The 24,228-nt window shown below is 42.8% G+C and overlaps 1 protein-coding gene across 1 annotated transcript in view; it reads right to left on the bottom strand.

Moving 5' to 3' along the window:
- Nucleotides 1-24,228, bottom strand: part of EXT2 (exostosin glycosyltransferase 2) — a 135,125-nt gene that overhangs the window by 27,487 nt on the left and 83,410 nt on the right. The window contains exons 9-10 of the mRNA XM_040638981.1: nucleotides 18,270-18,459; nucleotides 8,983-9,149 (exon numbers count right to left, since the gene is read on the bottom strand). Of these exons, the coding sequence (XP_040494915.1) occupies nucleotides 8,983-9,149; nucleotides 18,270-18,459 (357 nt within the window). The remainder of the gene's footprint in view (nucleotides 1-8,982; nucleotides 9,150-18,269; nucleotides 18,460-24,228) is intronic.

Genomic DNA, 24,228 nt, shown 5'->3' with positions numbered 1-24,228 from the left:
AATCTGTGAATTTTATGTCCTTTGCCAAATTCTGGGAAGTTTTTAGCCATTATTTCTTCAAATATTTTTTCAGCACCACGTTCTTCACTTCTCCTCCTGGGACTCTAATGACACAAATGTATCTTTTGTGCTTGTCCCACATGTTCCTGAGACTCTGTTCATTTTTTTTTCAATCTACTTTCTCTCTGTTGTTTGGCTTGGATAATTCCTACCGATTTACCCCAAGATCACGAATTCTTTCCTGTTATCTCATTCACCTACTGAGCCCATCAGTAAGTTTTAAATTTCGGTTTCTATAATTTTCAGTTCTGAAATTTCCAGCTGGTTGTCCTTTATATCTGTTTCTTTGCTGAGACTTTCTATTTTCCATCTGTTTCCACAGTGCTCATTAATTACTTATTAGAGGATCTTTCAGGATCGTGGTTTTAAAATCCTTGTCAAATAATTCCAACATCTGTGACATCTTGGTGTTGGCATCTGTTGTTTTTTCTCATAAAAATTGTGATTTTCCTGATTCTTGGTATGAGGAGTAATTTTCGATTGTATCTTGAACATTTGGAATATTACTACGAGACTCTGTTCCTTTTAAATTGCCCTATTTGAGCAGGGAGTTTACGTTCAGGATGTATGTCCTGACCCACTTTTGGGGGCTATGGACTGAATAACAATTCAGTTTCCGAAGACTTGATAGTGCTCTGCTGGTCTGCCCATGTTGTGTGCTACCCAGAGGCTAGTTTTTGAAACCTGGTTGGTATTCTACACCACTGTTCTTTATTTCTCGAAGCTTTTGCTGTGTTGATTCTGGTCAGTTTCATCCATGGGCTGCTTTGAAAGGAGAGACGGGAGTGACCCCCAGGACTTCACACACACATTTAAAGAATCCCTTTCTCAGCTTCCTCCTTTCCTTAATCGTCCCTCCACTGTCTGGCTGGGAAGGGATGAGGTGCCGCTTTCTTGCTCTCTGTGGCTTGCTGCAGGCTGGGGATGGTACACACCCTCTTTGCTGACGCTCACTGAGTACAGGGCATGGACAGTGGAGAGGGGAGCAGGGAAAGTCTCTGCTCCTGTGCGGGTAGGGTGAGGATGGCAAACAGGGCTCTGCATGACAACCTCCACCGTCACAGCATCTACTTGGCGGGGCTAGGAATGGCTTCTTTCATGGCAGCTGCATGGCACAGAGTGGATACAGTCAAAAGGGCTCCATCACAGGGCTGCCCTCTTCCCAGTCCTCTGGCAAGAGAAAGTGGGTTTTTCTTGTTGTTTTCTGGTAGTTTCTATCTGTGCCTATGTTATGGCCTTCTCTGGCACTGAGGCTGGGGTTATACAGGAGGATGGTAAGGAGAGAGAGCGGGAGAGAAGAGAGGAAGGGAAGGAGCCACGGAAACTCATTGCTGGGGCATCCCTCAAGTCCTGAGGTCCCTCGCCAGCCTGACTTCTTTTTCCAGGAATAGGGTAAAATGTGCTTATTCAATCTCGTCCAGAATTGGAAGTTTGCCATTCATTCACTAAGTTACAGAATACTCAAGTAGACTTGTGACTAAATTAAAGAAGGAATTAATAATTACCCAGAGATGGATATGACTATCGGGACTTTGTGTCTCCTTTTTGGGGGAGAGAATGGGAGGTCTTTCTATGTGTGAAGGGCAGTTACATTTTCTTAGTGGAAGAATAAGGTTGTTATTGCTGTGAGGAAGTTCAAACACGTGTAGAAGGTGTGTATGGACACTGAGTAAGCACAGGTGGGTAGGCTGTGCTAGTGATTAAGCTGTTGTCCTAGAGCCCCAACTCCTCCTAAATTTTGTTTTGTGATGCTGAGGCTGAGACTGCAAATATCTCACTTTTGCCAGGTTCTGTCAATAGGGGGCACTAGAGAGAGACTGGAAAACTGGAGAAATGAGCAGAATTACTTCCCAGCTTGCCTGCTTTTCCCAGCAGTGTGGCATTTCCCCCCAACAGGAGGTGAGTCTAGGTTCTTCCAGCATTCCAGAACCGGTCTCATCTGGACCCTCAGAACTACGAGCAGAAACCAACCAGTGGCCCTCTACAAAGCTCTAAGGCTCAGCACTGGGGAAGAGGAAGGACTCTCTTCTAAGCGTATAGGTTCTAATGACCCCAACCACTTCCCTCCTTTCCTTTGTCCCTCGAGTCCAGGAGTTACCATCCCTTTACATTTTCAATGTTCCCTTGTGCTCTCTCAAGCTCTCTGATACCTTGTATTAGAAAATTTCATGTATTAAATGCATTCTATCAAAATGACTCATATGGATTCTGTTTTTCTGAGTGATACAGATTCTTGTTTATGAATATTAGAATAACAAAGAAAATGTCCAGGTGTTTGACTGGTACACAGCCAAAAATAAGAAGAGTTATATAATGATTTTTATAATTCTATATAATTGGTTTTCTTTCTTTTTCTTTTTTCTTTTATTATTTTTTATTATTTTTTTATGGTTTTCTTTCTAAGTTCAGTTGTATAATGAAATTTTTATAGGTGACATGGTACAGTGAAAATACTACTAAAATGAGTTTAAGCCCTATTAGTGCCACCTGCTAACTGGGTGTCACTTTTGGGCTTCATATGGCTTATGGACAGGTCTTACCCGTAAGTAAAAGTGAGCAAGCTAGATTATCTCTAATTTTCTTTCCAAGCTAAAACTATCACTTTATTCTCAAGAAATCACCAGTAAAACCATCTGGGCCTGAAGCTTTCTTTGTAGGAAGATTTTAATAACCTCAGTTTTTTAATAGAAAATTATATACATTCTATTTAATTTTAAGTTAAGTTGTAATTGTCAAAGAATTCTTACTCTCATATAAATTTTCATAATATTCTCTCAGTATTCTTTTAATGTCTGTAGGATCTATAATAACAATCCTTAATTCCTTTTCATTCCTGACAATGATAATTTATGTTCTCTTTGAGTGTTCTGGCAAGGGGTTTATCAATTTTGTTAATCTTTCCTAAAGGTCAATTTTTGGATCTGTTAATTTTCTCTGTTGGTTTATTTTCTACTTCACTGACTTTATTAACACTTATCTTTGTTCTTTCCTTCTATTTCCTTTGGGTTTAATTTACTCTTCTTTTTCTAAGTCCTTAAAAGGGAACTTTACATGACCTTCCTTCTTTCCTAATACAAGCATTTAATGCTATAAATTACAGCAAATAATGCTATAAATCCCACAATTTTTATCAGCTTTCGGTACTTTATTTACAATAAAATCACCAATTTTAAGTGTGTTTTGACAAGTGTATATAGTCATAAAACTACTATCACAATCATAGGATAGAACATTTCCACTGTCTGAGAAGCTCCTTTCTATCTTTTTGTTGTCAATCCCAAACTGTCAATACGGTTTTCCTACTCTAGAATTTCATATACATGGACACACACAAGAAGTACTCTTTTTCATCTGTCTTCATTCACTTAGCATAACAATTTTGGATTTTTCCATGTTGCTCCATATACAGTAGTTCATTTCTTTTTCTTGCTGAGTAGTATTCCATTGTACAGGTATTCCACAATTTATTCCTCCATTTGCAAGCTGATATATACAGTTCTGGATTTTATGAATAAGCCTATGAATAATGAGTACAAGTCTTTGTGTAAAGACGTATGTTTTTACTTCTTTTGGAAGCTGTGTCATATGAAAAGTAAATGTTTAACTTCATGAGAAACTGCCAAACTGTTTTCCAAATTAGTTGTACCAGTTCACATTTTTACCAATAACATATGAGAATTCTAGTTGCTCCACAGCCTTATCAACACGTGGCACTGTCAGTCTTTTAAATTTTATTTAGTCATTCTAGTGGGTATGTCCTGGTAACTTTTGTGCTTTTATTCTAGAATTGCCCTAATAACTATGATGTGAAGAATTTTTTCATATGTCAGTTTACATCTATATATCTCCTTTTGTGAAGTAACTGCTCAAATTTTTGCCCATTTTTTAATTGATTTGTTTTCTTCTTACTGAGTTGTGAGAGTTCTTTATATATTTTGGATACAAGTTCTTTTCTTTTTTTTTTAAGATTTATTTACTCATTTGAAAGAGAGAGAGTGGGGGGAGGGGTAGAGGGAGAGAATCTCAAGCAGATTCCCCACAGAGCATGAAGCCCAATATGGGGCTCGATCCCAGGACCCCGAGATCATGACCTGAGCCAAAACTAACAGCCAGACAACCAACTGAGCCATGCAGGCACCCTAGATACAAGTTCTTTATCACATGTATGTTCTGAAGATATTTTTCCCAAAAATGACTTGCCTTTTTATTTTCTTAGAAGTGTCTTTTCAAGTGTTAATTTTGAAGAAGTCCAACGTATCCATTTTGGTTTCGTTTATAAGTCATCTACTTGTCTCCTATTTAAGTATCACTGCTTAGCCTAGACACAGTACGATTTCCTCTGTTTTCTTCAAGAAGTTTTATAATTTCAGTTCTTAGGACTAGTTAAATTTTTATATACAGTGTGAGGTGAGGGTCATGATTTTTTTTTGACATAAGGATTTATCATCACATTGTTCCACCACCACTTAGAAAGACTGCCCCATTTCTACTGAACAGACTTGGGTCCTTTGTTGAAAATTAATTGGCTGTACATGTGTGTTCTATTTCTGGACTCTTTATTCTGTCTCATTGATGCATATGTCTAAGTTGACAACAATACCACAGTGTCTTGATTACTGTAGCTTTATAGTAATTCTTAAAATAAGGGATTCCTGAAACTTTGCTCTGCTTTTCCTAAATTGCTTTGGCTTTTTTTCAGGCCCACTGTGTTTCCAATTCAATTTTAGAACAAGCTCATCAATTTCAATAAAAAAAAAAAAAAGCCTTATGGGATTTTGAGTGGGATTGCTTTGAATCTATAGAAGACTATGGGGAGCACTCACACCTTAGTAATAGTTAAGTCTTTGGATGGATCCATACGATACATCTTTCCATTTATGCAGTTGCTCTCCAATTTCTCTCAGCAACATTTTGTGGTTTTCACTGAACATATCTGGCACGCATTTCATTCCATTTTTCAAGCATTTCATTTTTTATGCTTTTGCATGAAGATAATTCTTTATAGCTTTTTGGAAATATAGTTGACATACAATAAACTGAATCTACTTAGAATGCATACTTTTATATATTTTGACGTCTGTATACACCAGTAAAATCATCATCCCAGTTAAGAAAATGAATATATCCATCTCCTCTTGAAGTTTTTTTGTTCCTTTGTTATTCTTCCCTCTTGCCCTTCACAGCTTGACCCTCCCCACTCCTATGCCAGGCAACCACTGAGATTTCAATCACTAAACATTAGCTTGCATTTTCTAGAATTTTAGGTAAGTGGAATCATAAAATATGTTTTCATCTTACTTCATTCACTCAGTATAATTATTTTTAAATACATCAATGTTGCTGTATGTCTCCATAGCTCATTCAAATTTATTACCGCGTAGTATTCTATTGTACAGATACACCAGGATTATTCATTCAAATTTGATAGACACTGGGTGTTTTTCCTCCAGATTCTAGCTACTATAAATAAAAAATTGTTATGAATATTGGTGTACAAGAATTATACATATGCTCTTATTTCTCTAGGGCAAATCTCTATGAAAAGAATGGTGGGGTCACATGGTAAATGTATGCTTAACATTTCAAACTCTAAACTGTTTTCTAAAATGGCTAGATCCAGATTATAGATTATGGGAAAACAGATAGGCAGGCAGGCCAGAAAAACTTGTTTCCTATCTTTCACATGCATGCTGGTAACAAAGATTTATTCATCAACTATTACTGAGTAATCACTGAAAGGAATGAACTGGGTTAGGCATAGAGGATATAGCAATGAACAACACAGCCAGGCTTCCTGCCCTTGCAGGCTTACATTCTAGAAGAAAAGCAGACACTAAACAATATACTTCACAATTAATTATGTGCTTACAAAGAGGAACAGAGTGCTCCGAACCTAACCTAGTCTGGCGACTCTCTGAAAGCTTTTTTGAGATAGCAACACTTGGGTAGGACGCTGAAGGATGAATAGCAGAAACAAGATAGAATTCTCACACACTGTGCTAAACACAACAAAGTAGCTCTACAGCCCAGCATAACTTCCCTAGCACACTGAGTTTTGTTAGCAGATTTATTTATTCACTTAATCAGTCAAGCCTGCTCCCAATTCCCGCATGAAATAATCCCAGGCTTTGGCATAAAAAATAGGATTCGGGAACACCATTATCTTCTGTCTTCTGACTCAACACAAAAGTGGGCATCCTCTCTAGAACAGAAATGTGCCCTGTGAAGAATGGAAACAACAAACCACCTTTCTCATGAACCGGGCAGAATCACGAGGGGAATCACGAGACTGGTCGCGGTAGCTGCCATTGCAGCAGCAGCTGCCTGGGTGTCTTGCGAAGCGCAGCGCACACTGCCCACCACACCACTCCGGAGCGCTTTCCTGCCATGTGGGAGGCACTGGGGAACTTCCCAATGTATATGGTAACCTAATGAAGTCAGTATCATTACTGCCATTTCATATAAACTAACATCAAGAAAGATTAAATAACTTGTCCTTGGTCATTAACTGGTCAGTCAAAGAGCAGAAATTTGGGCCCAGGGCTTTCCTAACTTTCTCCATTATATTAATTACTATGCAAGAAATAACTTTTACAAAATTACCCTAAAGCACCAACAGTAGGGATGCCTGAGAAACCTGTTTGTTATCTTTAACGTGAAGATAATTCCATGAGAGACAACGGGTATGCTCATGGCTCTTAGTGCGAGGTTTATGAACCTGTGGTCTCTGACAGGGTAAAACCCCCCGGGCAGACAGTATGGTGTAGACACACTGGGACCTACATGCCAACTCTTCCACTCACTAGCTGTGTGACTGTAGGCAAGTTATCTAGCCTTGCTTCCTCTTAGTAGAGAATGAGAAAACAACAACCATCTTGCAGGTTTGGGGAAAGAGCATAAGTAATGTCTGTAAATACCCAGAACATTCACTGGAATATGGAGGGTAGTTATGAAAGTTTTCCCTCTACGGCATCTTGAGAAGATTCCGATTAATGGAGATAAGGCTTTTTCCTGCCCGCCACTCCTTTGATATGCAGTTACTTCCTTTAAGGTGACGTGGAATCAAACACCGGGCATCAGAGGAAAGAGGGGAAGAGGCTTGCAACAAACTCAAGATTGAAAGAAATCCCAGGTTTCAATATACGTGAGATCTCAAGGTTTCAACTCAAGGTCGAAAGGAATACATTCATTAGTCTACCCTTCTTTTACTAGACTTCATTTAGCCCAACTGAAAACACTGAAGAGGGAGCACGCTGTGCACCTTGGCTATATTGTTCCGAACGTTCTCTTTTTCCACTTCCCTTTTACCACAAAAATAAACACATAAGTATAGTCTGAAGCCACTCTATGCAACAAAGAGAGAAAACACTGGCAGAAAACACTAGTCTTTTTGCCATGAGTTGGCTAGAGAAACAAGTAGGTAATCTGCTTTTTTAAAAAATGGGAATGATACCGCGCTAACCATCATTCAATACCCTAGACGTGGTCATGTAAAAGACATCTCTGTGAATGAGAATAAGCTCCAAAAGATGATATATACTTTATCAGCCACTCTCACGCCTTTCGCTGGCCAGTAACTACGCTGACCAAGTGTGTCGCACATCAGCCTAGCTCACAACAATTTCTTTCCCACTCAAAGGGAGCTACATAAAAAAGCAAACAAAACAAAACAAAACAGGAAAACTTGAGCTTTTAATTTTTGCTGGTGGTGACGGTTAGGGGGATTCCTATTTCTTCCCCTTAAAATCCACTTTTAGTTTAAGGGTTAGAAAATAAATTTCTCTTTCTCTCTCTCTCTCTTTTTTTTTTCTAAGATTTATTCATTTATTTGAGAGAGAGAGAGCCAGGGGAGGGGCAAAGGGAGCAGGAAGAATCTCTAGCAGGCTACCTGCCGAGCATGGAGCCCAATGCAGGGCTCGATTCCACGACCCTGAGATCATGACCTGAGCCAAAACCAAGAGTTGGACACTCAACCAACCGTACCACCGAGGCGCCCCAGAAAATAAATTTCTATAATAAATATAGAATACACAATACGTACTCATTTAATAAAATCTGAGTATCAAATGGCTTCATATAATACAATTTCATGATTTCTTAGAGCCTCAAATTCAGCAAACTGAGTCAACTAGAGAAGAGGGCTGCCTCTCTCTCACGGGCAGGACGAGTGTCGGGGACGGATTTCACCACTTTCCCTGCGCCGGCTGCGGCTAATTGATGCATACTCTGTTTCGCTCGGGGTCCGGTGCCACGGGTACACCCCTGCAGCTGCAGGCCTCTGCCTGTCGCCATCATGCATCTCCCGCACATCCTCCCTGACAGAACTCATCAATTCCTATTGCTTTTCACCAGGCTGCGGCTCTGGCACTTTCCCCTGGGGAGACCTTTACTGGTCTCCATACTTAACCCTTGAACCCAGCCTAATCCATCAGCTGCTCTGAACGAACGGTGATAGAGAATGTTTCTCCCTAAAGACAGGCAGCCAACCTCCCCACTTAAACCTCAGAAAGAAAGCCATCAACAGGGTCTGCTTTCTGTTTGTCAGTGTCGCCAGCTTCTTCGCTTACTGACATTTTTATTGTTGCTGTGCCCAGCTGCGTGAGTCAGGGACGTGCTCTTCAAGGAGACATCAATTAAGTGCTCGTTACATGCTGTAGATGCTCTTTTGAAAATATCCCCTGGGACTCTCCTTGGGAGTTCCCAAAACTAGTGGAGGACACAGCTGTCATTCCGGAATAGGGTTTCCCCAAAGTTCAAAGAACAGCTTCATAACCCACGCTCCTATGCGTCGCTTTTAGACTCTACTGGGATTTAGAAATTATGACTTTAGAGAATGAAATAGAATACTCTTCATCAGGAAAGACAAGCAACACTAGGCAAGAAATATCAAACGTGTAAACAGACTGTTTGAAACCTCCGTACCTCATAACCAAACTGCAGCTCGTCGGAGGTCAGCATGATGATATCGTCGTCGATGGCCAGGACGGCCTCCGTTTCGATTTCGTCATATGGGAAGAAACGGTTACTTAGCTTGTTTTCAGCAGTCCTCACAACTTTTAGTGGAACCCGGATTTTGGGCCAGAGAGAATCTGGGGGGGGGGGGCAGGCAGGAGAACAGGCATGTATTACTCTTCTAACTTTTGTGAGGAGATAACGCAGTAAAAGCATCACGTCACAAGTGAGATGGAACTTAGTTCCGTGGTTCTCTTTAAATGTATACGTACAACTGTTCAAGGGAGAGTTCTTACAAATGCATGGTTACAAAAACTTTAAGTATTTCTATCCTCTCCAAGTCCTTGCAACACTTCTAATTCTCAATGCTGCCCTAACCAGAATGCACAAATGGCTTCAACTTGCAACTGAGGGAGACAGAGAAGCCAAAAGGACTTGCCCAGGATCACAACAGGAGGGAGGGAGTTCGCACGGTCTCATTCTCAGGCCCACGGTTTAATACCAGAACTCTGCCACCTCCCCAAACTACCTTCAGTGAGGTACACCCCAGCTCAAGACATGTCTCCGCTCTGCTGGCCAATACAAAGCACGTGTTCTAGATGCCCGGCCCAGTGTGCCGGCCTCCACCACGCAATCGCAAGCAGATACCGATGCTGCTCAAATCCACCCACAAAAATGGTTTCCCTGAACGATGGAGGTTTCTTAACTTAGCACGTTATCCCCTCGACAGCCCCTTCCCTCTGATTCACTGGGTTTGGTTTCTCATCATGAACAATTTACAGAGTAAATATCAAGTTTCTAGGTCCAATTATGTGGGATTTTCTAGTATACTGAAGAAACACCAACCCATGACTTGCCTTACATTTTTCCCCATTCTACTTTGAAATGATTGAAGCAATTCAACCGCAGGTTCCTTATTTTAAAATGTTGCATTTAGCACAGCATGAAATTAGTACCTCTTTGGTACAGTACCCTTGTCCATAGACCTCAGGGTTCTTACAGAGGGTACTTTGTTCTTCACACAACATTCGTCAAATGACAAAAGGAAAGCTAGATATCAGACTGCTTCCAAAAAGCCCATTGTGTAATTGTGGAAAGATCTAGTTTGCGTGAGTCCTGAAGCCCCAAATGCCTGTGGCCGCTCCAAAGTCACCATACTGAAGAGAAGTGTGGCGAGGGAGAGTCAGAAGGGAAAAGGCTGTCTGCACTGCCCGCAGATGAAATATCTTCCTTCTGTATATTGTACGGCGTATCCATGGGACACATTGTTGGGACGCTAGCAGGGTCCTGGAAGGAGCCTATAAGTAGAGGCCCTGTAATTAAGGAAGACATTCAGTCTTAAATAAGCACAGAGCCTAAAAGAGCAGTCAACTTCAACAGAAGCATATTTGGGAAAAAGGACTGAACTGAACACCAAAGAAATGATCCCTGAGGCCTCTGCCTTTTAATCAGTAACAGTAGTTATTATAGTTTCATTCCTGGCTCAGAAGCACAGAATCAATAAACAGCTTTGGAATAAATGGACGGGCATAGGACTTGAGAGAGTGAAGACCTGCGTCCCACGTTATCTATGGGGTGTCAGCACGTCCCTCTCACTGTCGTCTAAGAATAAGCAGGGGAGGGGGGACACCTTTACTAAACAACCAGCATATGCCACACACTTCGCAGATGCAGGGTTGTCCAATCCTCCTGACAACCCCGCGGCAGAAATTCTTTACAAAGTAGTCGTTACGAGGCTCAGAGAGATCACGTAATTTGGCGGGGCGTACAGAGCTACTAAATGATAAGGCAAGTGACTGAATCTAAGTCCGTTTAGCATCAAAGGCCAAACAAAACATGTACCATCTACCGCAGTATGAAAACCTCATGCTTCTCTAGATCTGGGACAAAACGATGAGCTCAACAGTTCTCCAACAATCATCCTTATTCTTGTTGGCTTCCCACTCCCTCTTCCAGATAAATAAAGCCCTTGGCATAAATCTACTGTCCAGATCCTTATGAAACATGAACCATAATATCTAAACTGCAAGAGGTTACAGCTCCACCCACTAGACCACCGGTTCTCAAACTTTTTGGTGTCAGGATTCCTATATGCTCTTAAAAATTGTTGAGAACCCCAAAGATTTCTGTGGGACACACACACACACACATACACACACACACACACACACACAATTTGTATGAGAAATTAAAACTGAGGAAATTTTAAAACAAAAAATACACAAGCGCACATCCCACTAGCCATTAGAGTGATGTTATCCCATGTCATCTAGCCTCTGGAAAACTGTCCGCTTGTGAAAGAATAAAGAGTGGTGAATGGAGGTGACTTGGTATTACTAGGAAAATAATGTCAACCTTACAGACCCCCTGGAAGGTTCTCACGGCTGTCCAGGGGTCCCTGGACTGCACTTTGAAAGGCTTTGTGTTCAGATTTGGGTATCATAAGATGGGGAAAGTTCCAATAAGCTGGAAAAGAGTTTGGGAAGAGGCACAAGGTCAGTACAGGCACTTGAATCCAGGATTTCTACAGAATGTTTACAGAGACTAACTGTGCCAGTTGTCCGTGTACTGCCTCTCAGCTTCAATGTCACCCTTCACTGTCCTGTTTCTCACACTGGAACTAGATTCTGTAAACATCTGCCGTCTGCCAACCAGCTTGATGTTGGGCTTCGTCAGTAGAGGGTGCTGGAGGGATGCTTCGGAAGGAAGGGGGCTTTTCTTCCTGGGGCGTGCCTTTTTAACTTGTTGCTTCCTCAGTACTTGATGGGCAGGCAGGGGCACTTCTCTCCAGCAAGTTTTTAAGTGGCACCCCTGGGGGGAACTTTGTGACAGGTTCTGCAGACACCGCCAAGAGCAACTCAGCTGAGGTTCTCCCCATGGGGGGGTTCCCAGGGAACTCCATCGAAGCCCTCAGCTTCCCAGCAAGTTCAAGAACGCACGCCGGGTCACTTCCTGTTGAATTCTGCGGGTACTGAAGGGGAAGGGGGTGTCTCGTTTGCCAGACTTGGCCTGTGGCCCCTCAGCGAACCTCACCGTGCAGTGGGCTATAGTTGCGCGCTGTCCAACAAGGTCTGAATCTCAGAGCTAGCTGGGGAAGGGACTCTCCCAAATTTATTTCCTGCTATCTTTACAGTTCTTACCCCTTAGTCACCAATCACCTGTTATTAGTTAATCATTCTTTATATTAAACTTTTCCTGTTCAAGTTACTGTATGGTTTCTGTCTCCTACCTAGGCCTTGACTAATATACAGGATACCAGGAGGGCTATCAGATGAAAGGGGAATTATTCTCTATGACCTCTAAAGTTAGAACCATGACCAATGGCTGGGTAAAAGTTACAGGGCAACTAATTTAGACTCAAAATAGGTAAGAATCTTCTGAGGGAGGAGTGCCTGGCTGGCTCAGTCAGAGGAGCATGCAACTCTTGATGTCAGGGTCATGAGTTTGAGCCCCACCTTGGGTATAGAGATAAGTTAAAATAACAAAAGTGGGGCGCCTGAGTGGCTCAGTCTGTTGAGTGTCCGACTCTTGATTTTGGCTCAGGTCATATCTCAGGGTCATGGGATCAAGCCCCACCTTTTGCTCTGGGCTCAGTGGGGAGTCTTCTTGAGGATTCTCTCTCCCCCTCTCCTTCTGCCCCTCATCCCTGCTCATGCGCACACGCTCTCTCTCTCTCACACACAAATAAATCTTTAAAAATAAATAAATAAAATTTTAAAAAGAACCCTCTGATGGAAAAACTGATATAAAACGAAATGATAAAATGCCTTTAGCAATACAATGTGTGCTTTTACCTAAAATGTACTAACTTAGGTCAGATTTCTACTTGACATCATATGAGAGACCTCAGATGCCTCTGAGGTCCGGGCTTTCATGAGGCCGTCATATATCACAGAAAGAACAGTCTTTGGGAAGAGCTTTGAATCCCAGGTGTACTCCTTACAAGCCATAGGATCTTTTTTTAATTTATTTTTTTTATTTTGATATGTTAGTCACCATACAGTACATCATTAGTTTTTGATGTAGTGTTCCATGTTTCATTGTTTGCATATAACACCCAGTGCTCCATGCAATACGTGCCCTCCTTAATACCCATCACTGGGCTAGCCCATCCCCCCACCCCCCTCCCTTCTAAAACCCTCAGTTTGTTTCCCAGAGTCCATAGTCTAGCCATGGGATCTTGAACAAGTCAACCACTTTCAACCTGTTTCTTCAACTATGAAGACAGAATAATAACACCATCTTCCCACGGCTGACTGAGGAGGAACATGAATGCACTTAGCACAGCACCTGGCACATGGGAGACATCCACTAAATGTTAGCAGGGCCTTCCTTTGAGCGTTTGTGTCTATTTACAGAATCAAAGGACTTCCTCCGAACCTTAGGTGTAAGGGTGGCAAAGTGGGACATGTTAGATCTGGCACATTACTCTGACGATCCAGGGGCGTGCCCCCGGCTTGTACCTTCCATATCCACTTTAAGATCAACAGGATCCCTACCAATAACCCTCCAGAATGGAGACAATGGAACACACAAATGAAACAAAAGAACATGGAACCTTTTCCATGTTAATCTCATGGAGCAACAAATGGATCCTCTTTTTGCAATACGTACAGAAAACGGGCTAGCCGCTTCAGTTAAGTATGGGCATCCCTCTACCCTGGAGGGGATCTGCACTCTCACTTGGCGAGTGGGTACAGCATGTTCCATGCGCAGACGGCTTTCCACATTCGTTACCTATATATCCAAAGAATTACTTGAGACAATCAATATCCACAGAGAACTAACTTGCCCTTGCCCTGTAAAGTCTTTGATGGAGAAGTTTTAGGGAATGATGAAGGCCAAGGAGGATGACATGAGGTGAAGAGGGACATGGGATTGCCCTTCCCTGTTCTGAGTTAGGCCTGGGTAGCCAAAGTCAGCCAGGGCAAAAGCAGCTTCCACCTCAACGGTCAGCTGTCTCTGCACCATCGTCACCATAAGACAGGCCTCTAAAGAGAACTCCCAGTTTTTTGTTTTCACATTTTCAAATAAAATAGGCCTCCAAGAAAGGGAACTGCCATTCTCTCAGGCTTCAGCGTTCCTTCTGTGGGGGGCAGAAATAAAAAATAAGCATTATAATTACTCCCTGCCCCAAAGCAGGTAATTCTGATATGGGACGTTGAATGTTTAAAAAATTAGGACAGAAGCATGATGTGGGAAAGAAAAATATAAGTGAGAATAAAAGAACTTTTTTTGCCCTTTCCGTTAGTATTTTCAAAAGAACAGATTTATCTTTCTGTCTCTCTTTGAGTCCCTGACAAGGACCTAGTTCTTCTATACCATCCTGAATCAGAGAAGAGACAAAGCACGATGATTTTCCTCCACTAAACGGTAACCTGAGCGGATACAAGGGGCCTGAGTGCAAGGGGCATGAGCTCTGGATCCAGAGAGGCCCGTGTGCATTTCTGGCTCTGCCACTTGCAGTTTTCTGATATGGGCAAATTACACAACTAAGCTGAGTTTCATTTGTGTAAAATGGGAATAAGAACAGCTTCCGGGTTTATCAGAAGGATGAGATAATACATTTAAAGCACTTAGCACAGTTCCTATTCCTGGGATTTAAAAGGCATATAATACATGGCTATAAAAACATCGTACCATTTTCATCTTCATAAATGGGTTCTCATAAAGTCTCATGGACCTCACTTCTCTCCTGACAGCCTGAAGAGGTGTAGACAGAACATTGTGAGGTGGCCCCTTAGGCTGCAGAAGGACACAGTTCATAGCTAGAGACCGTCAGGCTCTAATTCCATTACTGAGGCCAAATGGGGTCTCTTTTTTCCTTTTCCTTCTAAATTCTAAGTGAAACTCTAAATTCTAAATGAATTCAAAGTAACAGCATGGCCTTGTACCTTATGTCTCATCCTGTGAATCTGTGGCTGGCAAAATAAAAATGTCACCTTCCATTCACACAAAGTAGTCTGAAAAACAGGGGTTTTTTAAACACATTGCTGAATTTATGAAAAACAAACAGCTGAGCCAGGTGACCTGATAACTTCACAGTCAGGAACTTTAGTCTAGCTTGAAGGAGAAAAAGAGCTCCTTGTGTTAAGGATTTTTTAAAAATGTGTCTTGATTAACAGTTTTCTCCATGTTGGATGCCAAGAAAGATGTGAGCAAAGAGAATTTTCCCTCCAACTTGGCAAAGGTACTATAAAATGATCAGGTTGACTGAAGATGACCCCAAGCCCATCCCGGCAATCACTGTCACAAACACGACCACAGAGCAATAAAATAAATGGTCACATTATCTCCACACAAACCTTGAGCTCACGTCAGGAACGCTCAGGCTGCTTGGTGTACAGAGGGTCCACATGACCTTCATCCCCCACAGCCCCTGAATTCGGCTCAAAAGCGAGGTGGCTGTGGCTTCTACTTCTCTGTTACCTCCTCTGGGGTGACCATCCTGACATACTCGGCCCATCCCATCCTGCCTGCTAGCAGCTATCAAAGTCACAATCGGAAGTTAGGGAGCTCCTGAGGTCAATTCAAATTTAACACTGAAATCAGCTAAAACAGAAGGCTGAGTTAAACCTATCCGAAATGTACAATGTAATAGCTTCCTTCACAGGGAGGCCGGGCGCCAAGCCGAACAACCTCTATATCCATCAAGTTTGGAAACTGAAGAGTTGGGGAGGAGGAAGGCAGCGGCTTGCCTTTTTTTTTCTGACAGGGCTCAAAACCGATGTGACGAAAGCTCACTGGAAATTTCTATTGCCTAGTCTAAGTATTTACTTAAACTTCAAACCCAGTAATTTAGACTTAAATGTAACCAAAAAGAAAAAAGTATTTGGTTGGAGAGTGAAAAAAAAGGCGGGGGGGGGGGGGGGGAATTTCTGCCTGCATTAACCCTCCCAGCAGCAGACATGTTCACCACAATATTTATTTTAGTAAATGTAGAGAAAGTGAAAAACATCACTTTTGCCTCTAATATTTCAAAGCCTTGGACTTACTTTTTTAAAACTATATATGCTACTAATGCCATACGTACAGATTCAGATGGCTTGGCTGGCATGAGGGCCAGAGCTGACAGCCCCATTTACCAACTGAACAAACACCCCACAGAAGATTAAACATGGTTCATGCTCTCCCCAAACAACCACAATGCCAGAGCCCGAGCAGAGACCTAAAACCCACTGCTAGAAAAAAAAGCTGCTTCAGTCTCTAAACGTGTCAAAACGGGCCTCGTCAGTTGAGGGCTCGCTTTTCTGCCCAGAGCCAAAATAGTTCAAAAATAAACTAAGCTCCTGGTAATAAAATCAACCGCTACATTTTACCAGGGTCTACCAAAAATTAAAACTGAACACCCAGCTCCAAAACCCAGGTTCCCGCCCGTGCTTCCTGTCACCCCAGTGTCCGCACTTTGGCCAAGACGGCAGAAAGCGATTCCTCCCTTCTCACTGTCTGCGAGGAGACCTGCCCAAAAGGAGTGACTCGAATTCACAATAAATCATTCCCCCGAAGCCCAAAGTGGCGAGCCAGGGTTCCGAAGGGAGGAGAGGCCTCTTTTGCATTTAGCTGTGCCTATGTGGGCGGGTGGGGTGCTGCGGGCTCCCTGTGTGCACGAGAATAAACGCGTGAGTGTGAACGCAGCACACCGCGGTGGGCTAATCCGGAGCCCAGGAGGGACACGGCCTTCCTTCTCAAAGCGTGATTCATCCTTTGTAAGTGAGACACTAACAAGCAGCGCCGGACAGTCCAATCCACTTCCCTATGGGCAAGACACTGACCGTGGCCCTTTCCGTGGCCCTCCCCGCACAGCTCCTATTTATTTCTGCCTTTCCCTTCCTTCCTGTCCAGTTCTTCCTTCTCCCCTGTTCCTTATTTTCCTCCTACCCCTTTCCTTCTCCTTTTTTGAGAGTCGAATAAATGAAACAAATGAACAAAAATCCAGAAAACTAGATGTTGGGAGGAAAACAAACTTGGCATAAAAAGATAGTTAATAAGAAAAACCACTGCTCTCTGGACAGTAAAACAGGACCTTCCTTTAAAGTAACCATTTTGGTGACATAACATAACATAACATAACATAACATAACATAACATAAATAAATAAATAAATAAATAAATAAATAAATAATAAAATTAAAAAAAAATAAAGTAGCCATTTTGTTTAGTTAAGCTAGGGCTCCCTAAATAGACAGAAAGCATATGATTCTAGCAGAGAACAAAAATCCCACTAAGGAAGATTTCTTAAATGTCTCAGGAGAAACTAAAGAATTTTCTTGGGGCAGATTCTGATTTGCCTAACAGACAGAAAATGTTCTTCGTCCAGTCTAAACTAGAGATCTACTACTGGTAGTTTCCAAGGTTGACTATCCTGACTTCAGTATTACCAATTAAAAGGGAATAGCCATAAAAAGAGCAGATACTACTGTCAGGCAATAAACTAGACCTTATCGGTGATAGTGGTGCACATTACAAACTTCAAACTCATTCCTTGCTCTAATCCATCAGAAACTTCCTGGCTTTAATAGGCTATAAAGGGCAGGAGCTTTGAAGTGCCTGGGATTAGGATCAGTAATAGACAGCCTGAATGAGAAACGAAATGCAGGTGGAACATACTCTATGCGTCCTGAATGAAAAACAAATCCAATTAATCAAACAGTCCGCAACCCGGGCTGCCCGCGCCGGCCAGCAGCTTACCGGGGTGGCCAAGGCAAAGGGACAAAGCGATTAAGGAGGAACCAATGGGAACTTGATGAGTGCTCACTTTAAGGAACTGATTCGAAGCCTGAAGAGGGCATGCTCTGCTGACTTTCCCGACTGAAAGTGAAGCCATCCTTTTTTTTTTTTTTTTTTTTTTTTGAAGAAAAGTGCAGTATCAGAGCCCAGATAAGGAAGGAGAAAACTAATGCCTTTTAAACTGAGTTTTCATGTAAACAAATCAGCTGAGATGGCTGAGGGAAGCTGAGCTCTGTTTTCCCAAGGCTGCTGGCCTTTGACCCCTCTGACTCCTAAGCTCTCAAACACTTGTGGCTGGAGTGCATGCCCTGGGCTTGGAGTTAAATGGGCCACCCTAGAACAAGAGTGAGACGACTGAGAAAATTGGGGTCATGCTGCCTCAGAAATGGCACCATTGTTGACAAAGCAAGACAACTCATTTAAATCTAAGGACACAAATAATTTGGCCATCCAAAACCGGTCCGGCTGAGAGTTTCACTAACACCCAAACCAGGCCTTTCCAGACCATACCATTTTCCCACTCTTCTTACCTTCTGGAGGATTTTTATTCTGGTTATTCCAGACAACTAGCAGCTTGGATAGACTGGGCACCTTGGACACCTCAGTGATGACCCGGAAGAGGCTCTCCACTCGGTCGTAGGTAAGGACGATGGCGGTGAACCCTTGTGACTGTGGTGGGATCAGCGGGAGGAAGAGTGGATTGCTCACACTGCTCCATTTCTGCAAGACAACAGATTCATGCGGGTCAGCGAAGGATCTAGTAACAATGGGGCTGATCTCTTTTCCACCGTTGTCAGTAACTAGAACATGGGAGATTTGGTGGTTTTAACCATGACCAAGCCAAGAGCTAAATCAGCTATTCAAAGTCTTCCCTTCTCCCAAATTTGTATTGACTCTCTTTAATTAACTTGAGTTCTGAGGCCACTGAAACAGGAGCAGAGAATTTTTGTAGCTGAGAAAAGATTTCTAATTAAACACAGCAGATTAAACACATACATTGATCTCCATTCTCTCCTCAAGCCCACTCAAGCGACAGTAGATACAAAATACAAATGGACAATGACAGTGAAACGAGAGAGGACACAACAGCAGATGAGCAGTATCGACGGGCTTCAGAAGACTTGGGGGGGGGGAGAGAAATGGTAGCACATCAGGAGAAGGAGGGCGAAAGCTAAGTAACCACACAGAGGGGCCAACAAAGGAAACAAGTCCAAACTGTTGAACTCCAAAAAGGCTCAGAAATAAGCTCCGTGGGAACCTTGTGGAGTAAGAGGAGGGGCAGGGTTGAAAACAGGAAAGCTGGTTAAAAATATGTATACGGAGCAAAAGGGACCCAGGATCCACAAACCTCCCCTTCACCCAGCCACTCAGCCAGAAACCTCCTCTTGCTGACCACCCCTGCAGGAGGAGGGAGGTCTGTTCTCTGGGAAACTGAAGCTCTGGGCATGGAAACATGGCCACAGCGGAGAGGAAAATGCAGGTGAAAGCCTATATTCGGAATGATGAGCTGCCCAGCCGCCTTTCCCTCCAAGTCCCCAAACACTGGCAGCCATGTGGCTCGCTTGCCCCTCTGCCATCTGGCAGTGACAGCCTCCGGGCAGGAGGCTTGCCCTCACACCCAGAGCTGCTTTCCAGTCAGGTTTTCAGTGCTTCCCTGGTAATCATGAACAGATCCTAGAATCACAGTCATTTCAGGAACGTCTTCAGCATAATGACAGAAACCAAATGAACAAATAGAAAGGCAGGAACTCAGAGGAAACAGACAACAGAAGAAGAAGGAAATTAAAACAACATCAACAACAAACTATATCCTCAGGAAGAGAATTTTTCATCCATGAAATAAGAATAAACTGCTATTTTTATTTAAAAAGATCTATCAAAGAACAGGAAAGAATTCTTGGACATTAAAAACAGGATAGCTTCATTAAAAAAAAAAAAAGAAGCAGGATTAAAAGAAAAAGGTAACATATTCCAGTCTAGTGAACAAAAAGGCAAAGATGAAAAACAGCTTGGAAAAGATGAGAAAATCCAGGAGGTCCAACATCCACCTAATAGGAGGCTCCTGAAAAAGAACATAGAATATAGAAGAAACAAGATAATCAAAGAAATTAAATAAATTCTTGGGACAGAAGATAGAAGAGACATGAATTTTCAGATTGAAAGGGCCCAATAAGTAATTAGCACATTGAATCTGAAAAAAAAAAAAGACAAAAACCAAAATAAAACCTATCAAAGCACATCATTTCTGACACTATGAATAAAGAGTATGAATATATAAAGTGCATAAATCTAGGTGATGAGTTCTAGGTGTGAGTTCACTGTACATTCCTGCAACTCTCTGTAAGTTCAAAATTTTCTCAAAATCAGGTTTAAAAAGTAATGAAGGAGGGGCGCCTGGGTGGCACAGCGGTTAAGCATCTGCCTTCGGCTCAGGGCGTGATCCCAGTGTTGTGGGATCGAGCCCCACATCAGGCTCCTCTGCTATGAGCCTGCTTCTTCCTCTCCCACTCCCCCTGCTGTGTTCCCTCTCTCGCTGGCTGTCTCTATCTCTGTCTAATAAATAAATAAAATCTTAAAAAAAAAAAAAGTAATGAAGGAAATTCAACTTCTTTGCTACCATTAAAACATTAAGTAAATTTCAATGCAGTGATATAAGCAAAAATATTTTTGTTCTGGTAATAAGATGGTTAAAACATTTTTATATTTTTAAACAGCTTTTTTGAGATATAGTTCATATAATATACAATCTACTCATTTAAAGCAGAAAGTGGGTTTTGGTATATTACGTACACTTTTTTAAACTGCGGTAAAATATAACACGAAACCTGCATTTTAGCATTTTTAAGTGCACAGTTCAGTGGCATTAATTACCTTCACATTTGTATGTTACTACGTGAGAAGCTTAGGACCGAACTTCATCTCTGCCAGAAAGTGGCTGGACACGAAATGTCCTACTGTTAAGTCTGGCTGCTTATTCTCCCGTCCTCTGGGATTCCCAAGGCCCCCCATCAGCCTCACCCTTATCACTGATGGACACCCATCACCACGTAGAGGACAACAGCTGTTTGCCAGATGTAACAGTGTGGGACAGGAAATGTACACAAACACATGGGATACACATGGGATGGGAACTCAAAGAGACTGAATGGGATTCCAGGAGTCCTCATGTAATCAGGATATTAAAGCCAAAATGTCCACAACAGGCCATAATTAGATTTCACAGCCATGAGACACAATAAGAAAAGCTGACTTTGTTTCCATGACCTCACGCTTTGACTCTAAGCTGCAGTCTCAGGAACGTACCTAGATTTTAGCACTGGTACCCTAGCATCTCATCCATTGGTAGGAACCCCTTTTAGTCATCTGCCCCAAAGCTTATTCCGTAATGTCTTCCTGACCTTTACGGAAACGAAGTCAGTAAGTGGCAGTTAATCCCAAAGGTGCACGGCCTCTCTGCCATCACCAACCCAGCCCACTCATTTACTCCTCCCAACACAGTACTCTCTTATGCTTGAAAAACATTTTAAATGAAAAAGACACAAAAACAGAGTTTCTGAGGTACTGTCATGCGTGTGAAAGCTTTCCTGAGCGCTTACTGTCAGGCGCCGGGCTGTACGTGTAATACATCGGGGCCTCACAACAACCCCCACGCCAGATACAGGTATTCTCGTTTTACAGATGATCACACTGTAGGGCAAAACCGTGAATGAGGCCTAATCATTTGCTTTACCAGTCAAAAAAAAGAAAGGAAGAAAGGAAGGGAGGGAAGAGTGAATGGTGTCGTGATGTTCAAGGTCTGGCTTCTGAACACTGGATGGTGGAGGCCCGTGGCCCATCCTCACGCCCTCCTACTCTGAGTCCGAGGTAGGCATCACCATCTTACAGACTTTGGAAACTGGAACTGTGAGGAACGCCAGAGTTTATTACTTCTAACTCTTCTCTGAGACAAAAACGCCGGAAGCTCTTCATATGATAATCACATTGGGCCAATAAGCAAGAGCCTGCCCCAAACGCTACGATTTCAGAACGTACGTAGAATAAAACACACTGAATATATAACACTGACGCAAAGGAAACACATAACTTAAAAAAGGTAAACACACCTCTAACACAGGAGGAAAAACTATTAAAACTCCAACAAAACGGGGTCTGTTCTTTGGGAGAAGTGGGGAATGCCAACACACTTGAATGCCTGTATGACATTAAAAGGAGAGGAAAGTTCCCCGAGAGATGCGAAGCTTGGTTTCAGAAAACGAATCCCTTGGAATTTCAACGGAGGCACCCCCTGAAGGGCATCACAGCTCTGATTTCAAGGCGCTGCCAGGAGAAGGAACCAGAGTCTCTGGCAAGATGACCGATCTGTTCTCATCCCGTTTGCCAGCTCCGTTCGGGAAGCGGATGACTGTGGAAGGGGAGGAGGAGAGGTAGGAATGGGCGGGTGGGAGGCAGACAGTAACTTGTCTTGGTGCTCAATTTTTCCACACTACTCACTTGCATACCAGATAGGGCGTGAAAACTGGGGAAGCAGAAAAGGCAGCAGAAAGGGGAGACAGAGCCGGCAAAGGAGCATAACCAGGTCTGAAATCTTACCCACACTTCCCCATAAAATGCAGACGCTGAGATGAACGCAGACTCGCACAGAAGCGGAGCATCTACTTACTAGACGCGGGCTTGGGCCTCACTGTAGGCTATGCTGCCGGGGCTGAGGCAAATGACTTCAAAAAGTGAGTCAGCACGTTCGGGGTCAGTTTTGGAATCACGCGTCCTTAAGATGAATTCAGGCTATTTCACTGACCAGCTGTGTGACCCGGGCAAAGTACTTAACCTCTCCTGCACCTCAGTTTCCATAATTGTGATAATAATACTATTTTTCCAGGTATGAGAAATAATAATGATAATAATTCTAATAATGTTAATTATTAACATTTCTTAATTATTATTTCTTAACAACCCAGAGATTATTAATAAAAGTAAACAGTTAATATCTGTAAAGTACCTCACACTACAAGCATTCGATAAATGGTGGCCCGTGGTTGATCTTGTGGGAGTAATCATTTCTCTGGGCTTTATTTTCCACGGTTCCTACAAGTGGGATAGCAATCGTGAGGTCTCTTCCAGCAACAAGTCTAAATGAAATCCTTCTTCCTCTCTACTTTGACCTTATCATGCTTTGGGGTCCTAGTTTATCTGGATTCTCTACCTCTACTTCCTCTCCAAATACGCTGTTTTTATTTTCACACTTTCTTCTTTCCTTCCTGTTCTTTATATTTTATCTTGAAAACAACATGGAAGCAAGAGCCATAACTGTTACAACAGCTAGTACCTAGCCAGTGCCTAGCACTACTCAATAAAAACCTGTTTAAAAATGAATAAGTTAAACCCAGATGACCCAGGTCATGTTCTTTCTGTCCTCCTTATGTATGGATGTGAACAGGTGACGTACACGCAAATAAGTGACATCATGAGTTCTGAACATGATTTCCAACCCAGTTCATTCATTTTAAAGCAGTTACTGAGAATCTGAGTGTGCCAACTATTCCGAAGAAGGGCAGGATGGGGGTATTTAACAGACAATTTGAATTTAGGCCCTGCCATGTACTAGTGTGGTGATGTGGAATTTCCTCATCTGTAAAATGGCGACCATGATGGTACCTGTCTCCTAGGGCGATGATGACAAAATGAGATCTGGCACACGAGCAATGAGCACTCAGCACAGAGCTCCATGAACTGCAGTTTAAACCAAGCACAAAAACGTCCAGCTCTCCCCATTCATATTCTCCTTGCCTGCCAGAACACCAGCATCAGCAATTCAACAATTGTCCCTACCCATCGTATTTCTGGTGCTCATTCCCTCAGTCAGCATTTCCTGAGCACATACTCTTCGCCTGGAAGAGTCTTACAGATGCCAAGACAAACACAGGCCTTCCCCGTAACGTGCTCATCATCCGGTGGGGAGGACAGCTCAGTAAAACAACCATTACTAACACAAGGCATTCCAGTCCTGTGGGAACGGAAGGGTCTACACGGTGGCCTCGACCTCCCTGGAGGAGATGAGGAGGGACCGCTGTGTCGTCAAGGGTAAGCAGGCGGGTGCTGGCAAACTGAGTGAGCAGTCTTGCTAAGACACGCTCACGTGACAGGGAGGGAAGGAAGGAGCGCAGAAATGAAAGGGACTGGCCAGGCGGGCCAGTGCCACAGCCTGAAGAGCCCTGAACGAGGGAAGGTTTTGTAAGTCACGTGATTAGCTTTCTGTTGATTTCTTTCGTAACTTTCTTTTCCTGCGTATTGTTTTACTGGTAAGTGAACATGGCCACGTTTATGTTCTATTTCAAAGGTCAGAAATAGGAAATGCCGATCTGCAACTAGGCTTCTGTGCCAATTGCTTTTTCCCTCCTGGAACATAATCCCATTTGCCTTCAGAGCACAGTGACAGCGTGGGGAAAGGCAGCTTTAAATGGGGTATGTGCCTTCACGCAGACACTCCCCTCC

The sequence above is a fragment of the Ursus maritimus genome, unplaced genomic scaffold (assembly GCF_017311325.1).
Source record: "Ursus maritimus isolate PB19 unplaced genomic scaffold, ASM1731132v1 scaffold_23, whole genome shotgun sequence".
In the NCBI taxonomy this organism is placed as follows: Eukaryota; Metazoa; Chordata; class Mammalia; order Carnivora; family Ursidae; genus Ursus; species Ursus maritimus.
The sequence above is the reverse complement of the archived record's forward strand: the minus strand, read 5'-3'. Positions and strand labels throughout refer to the sequence as shown.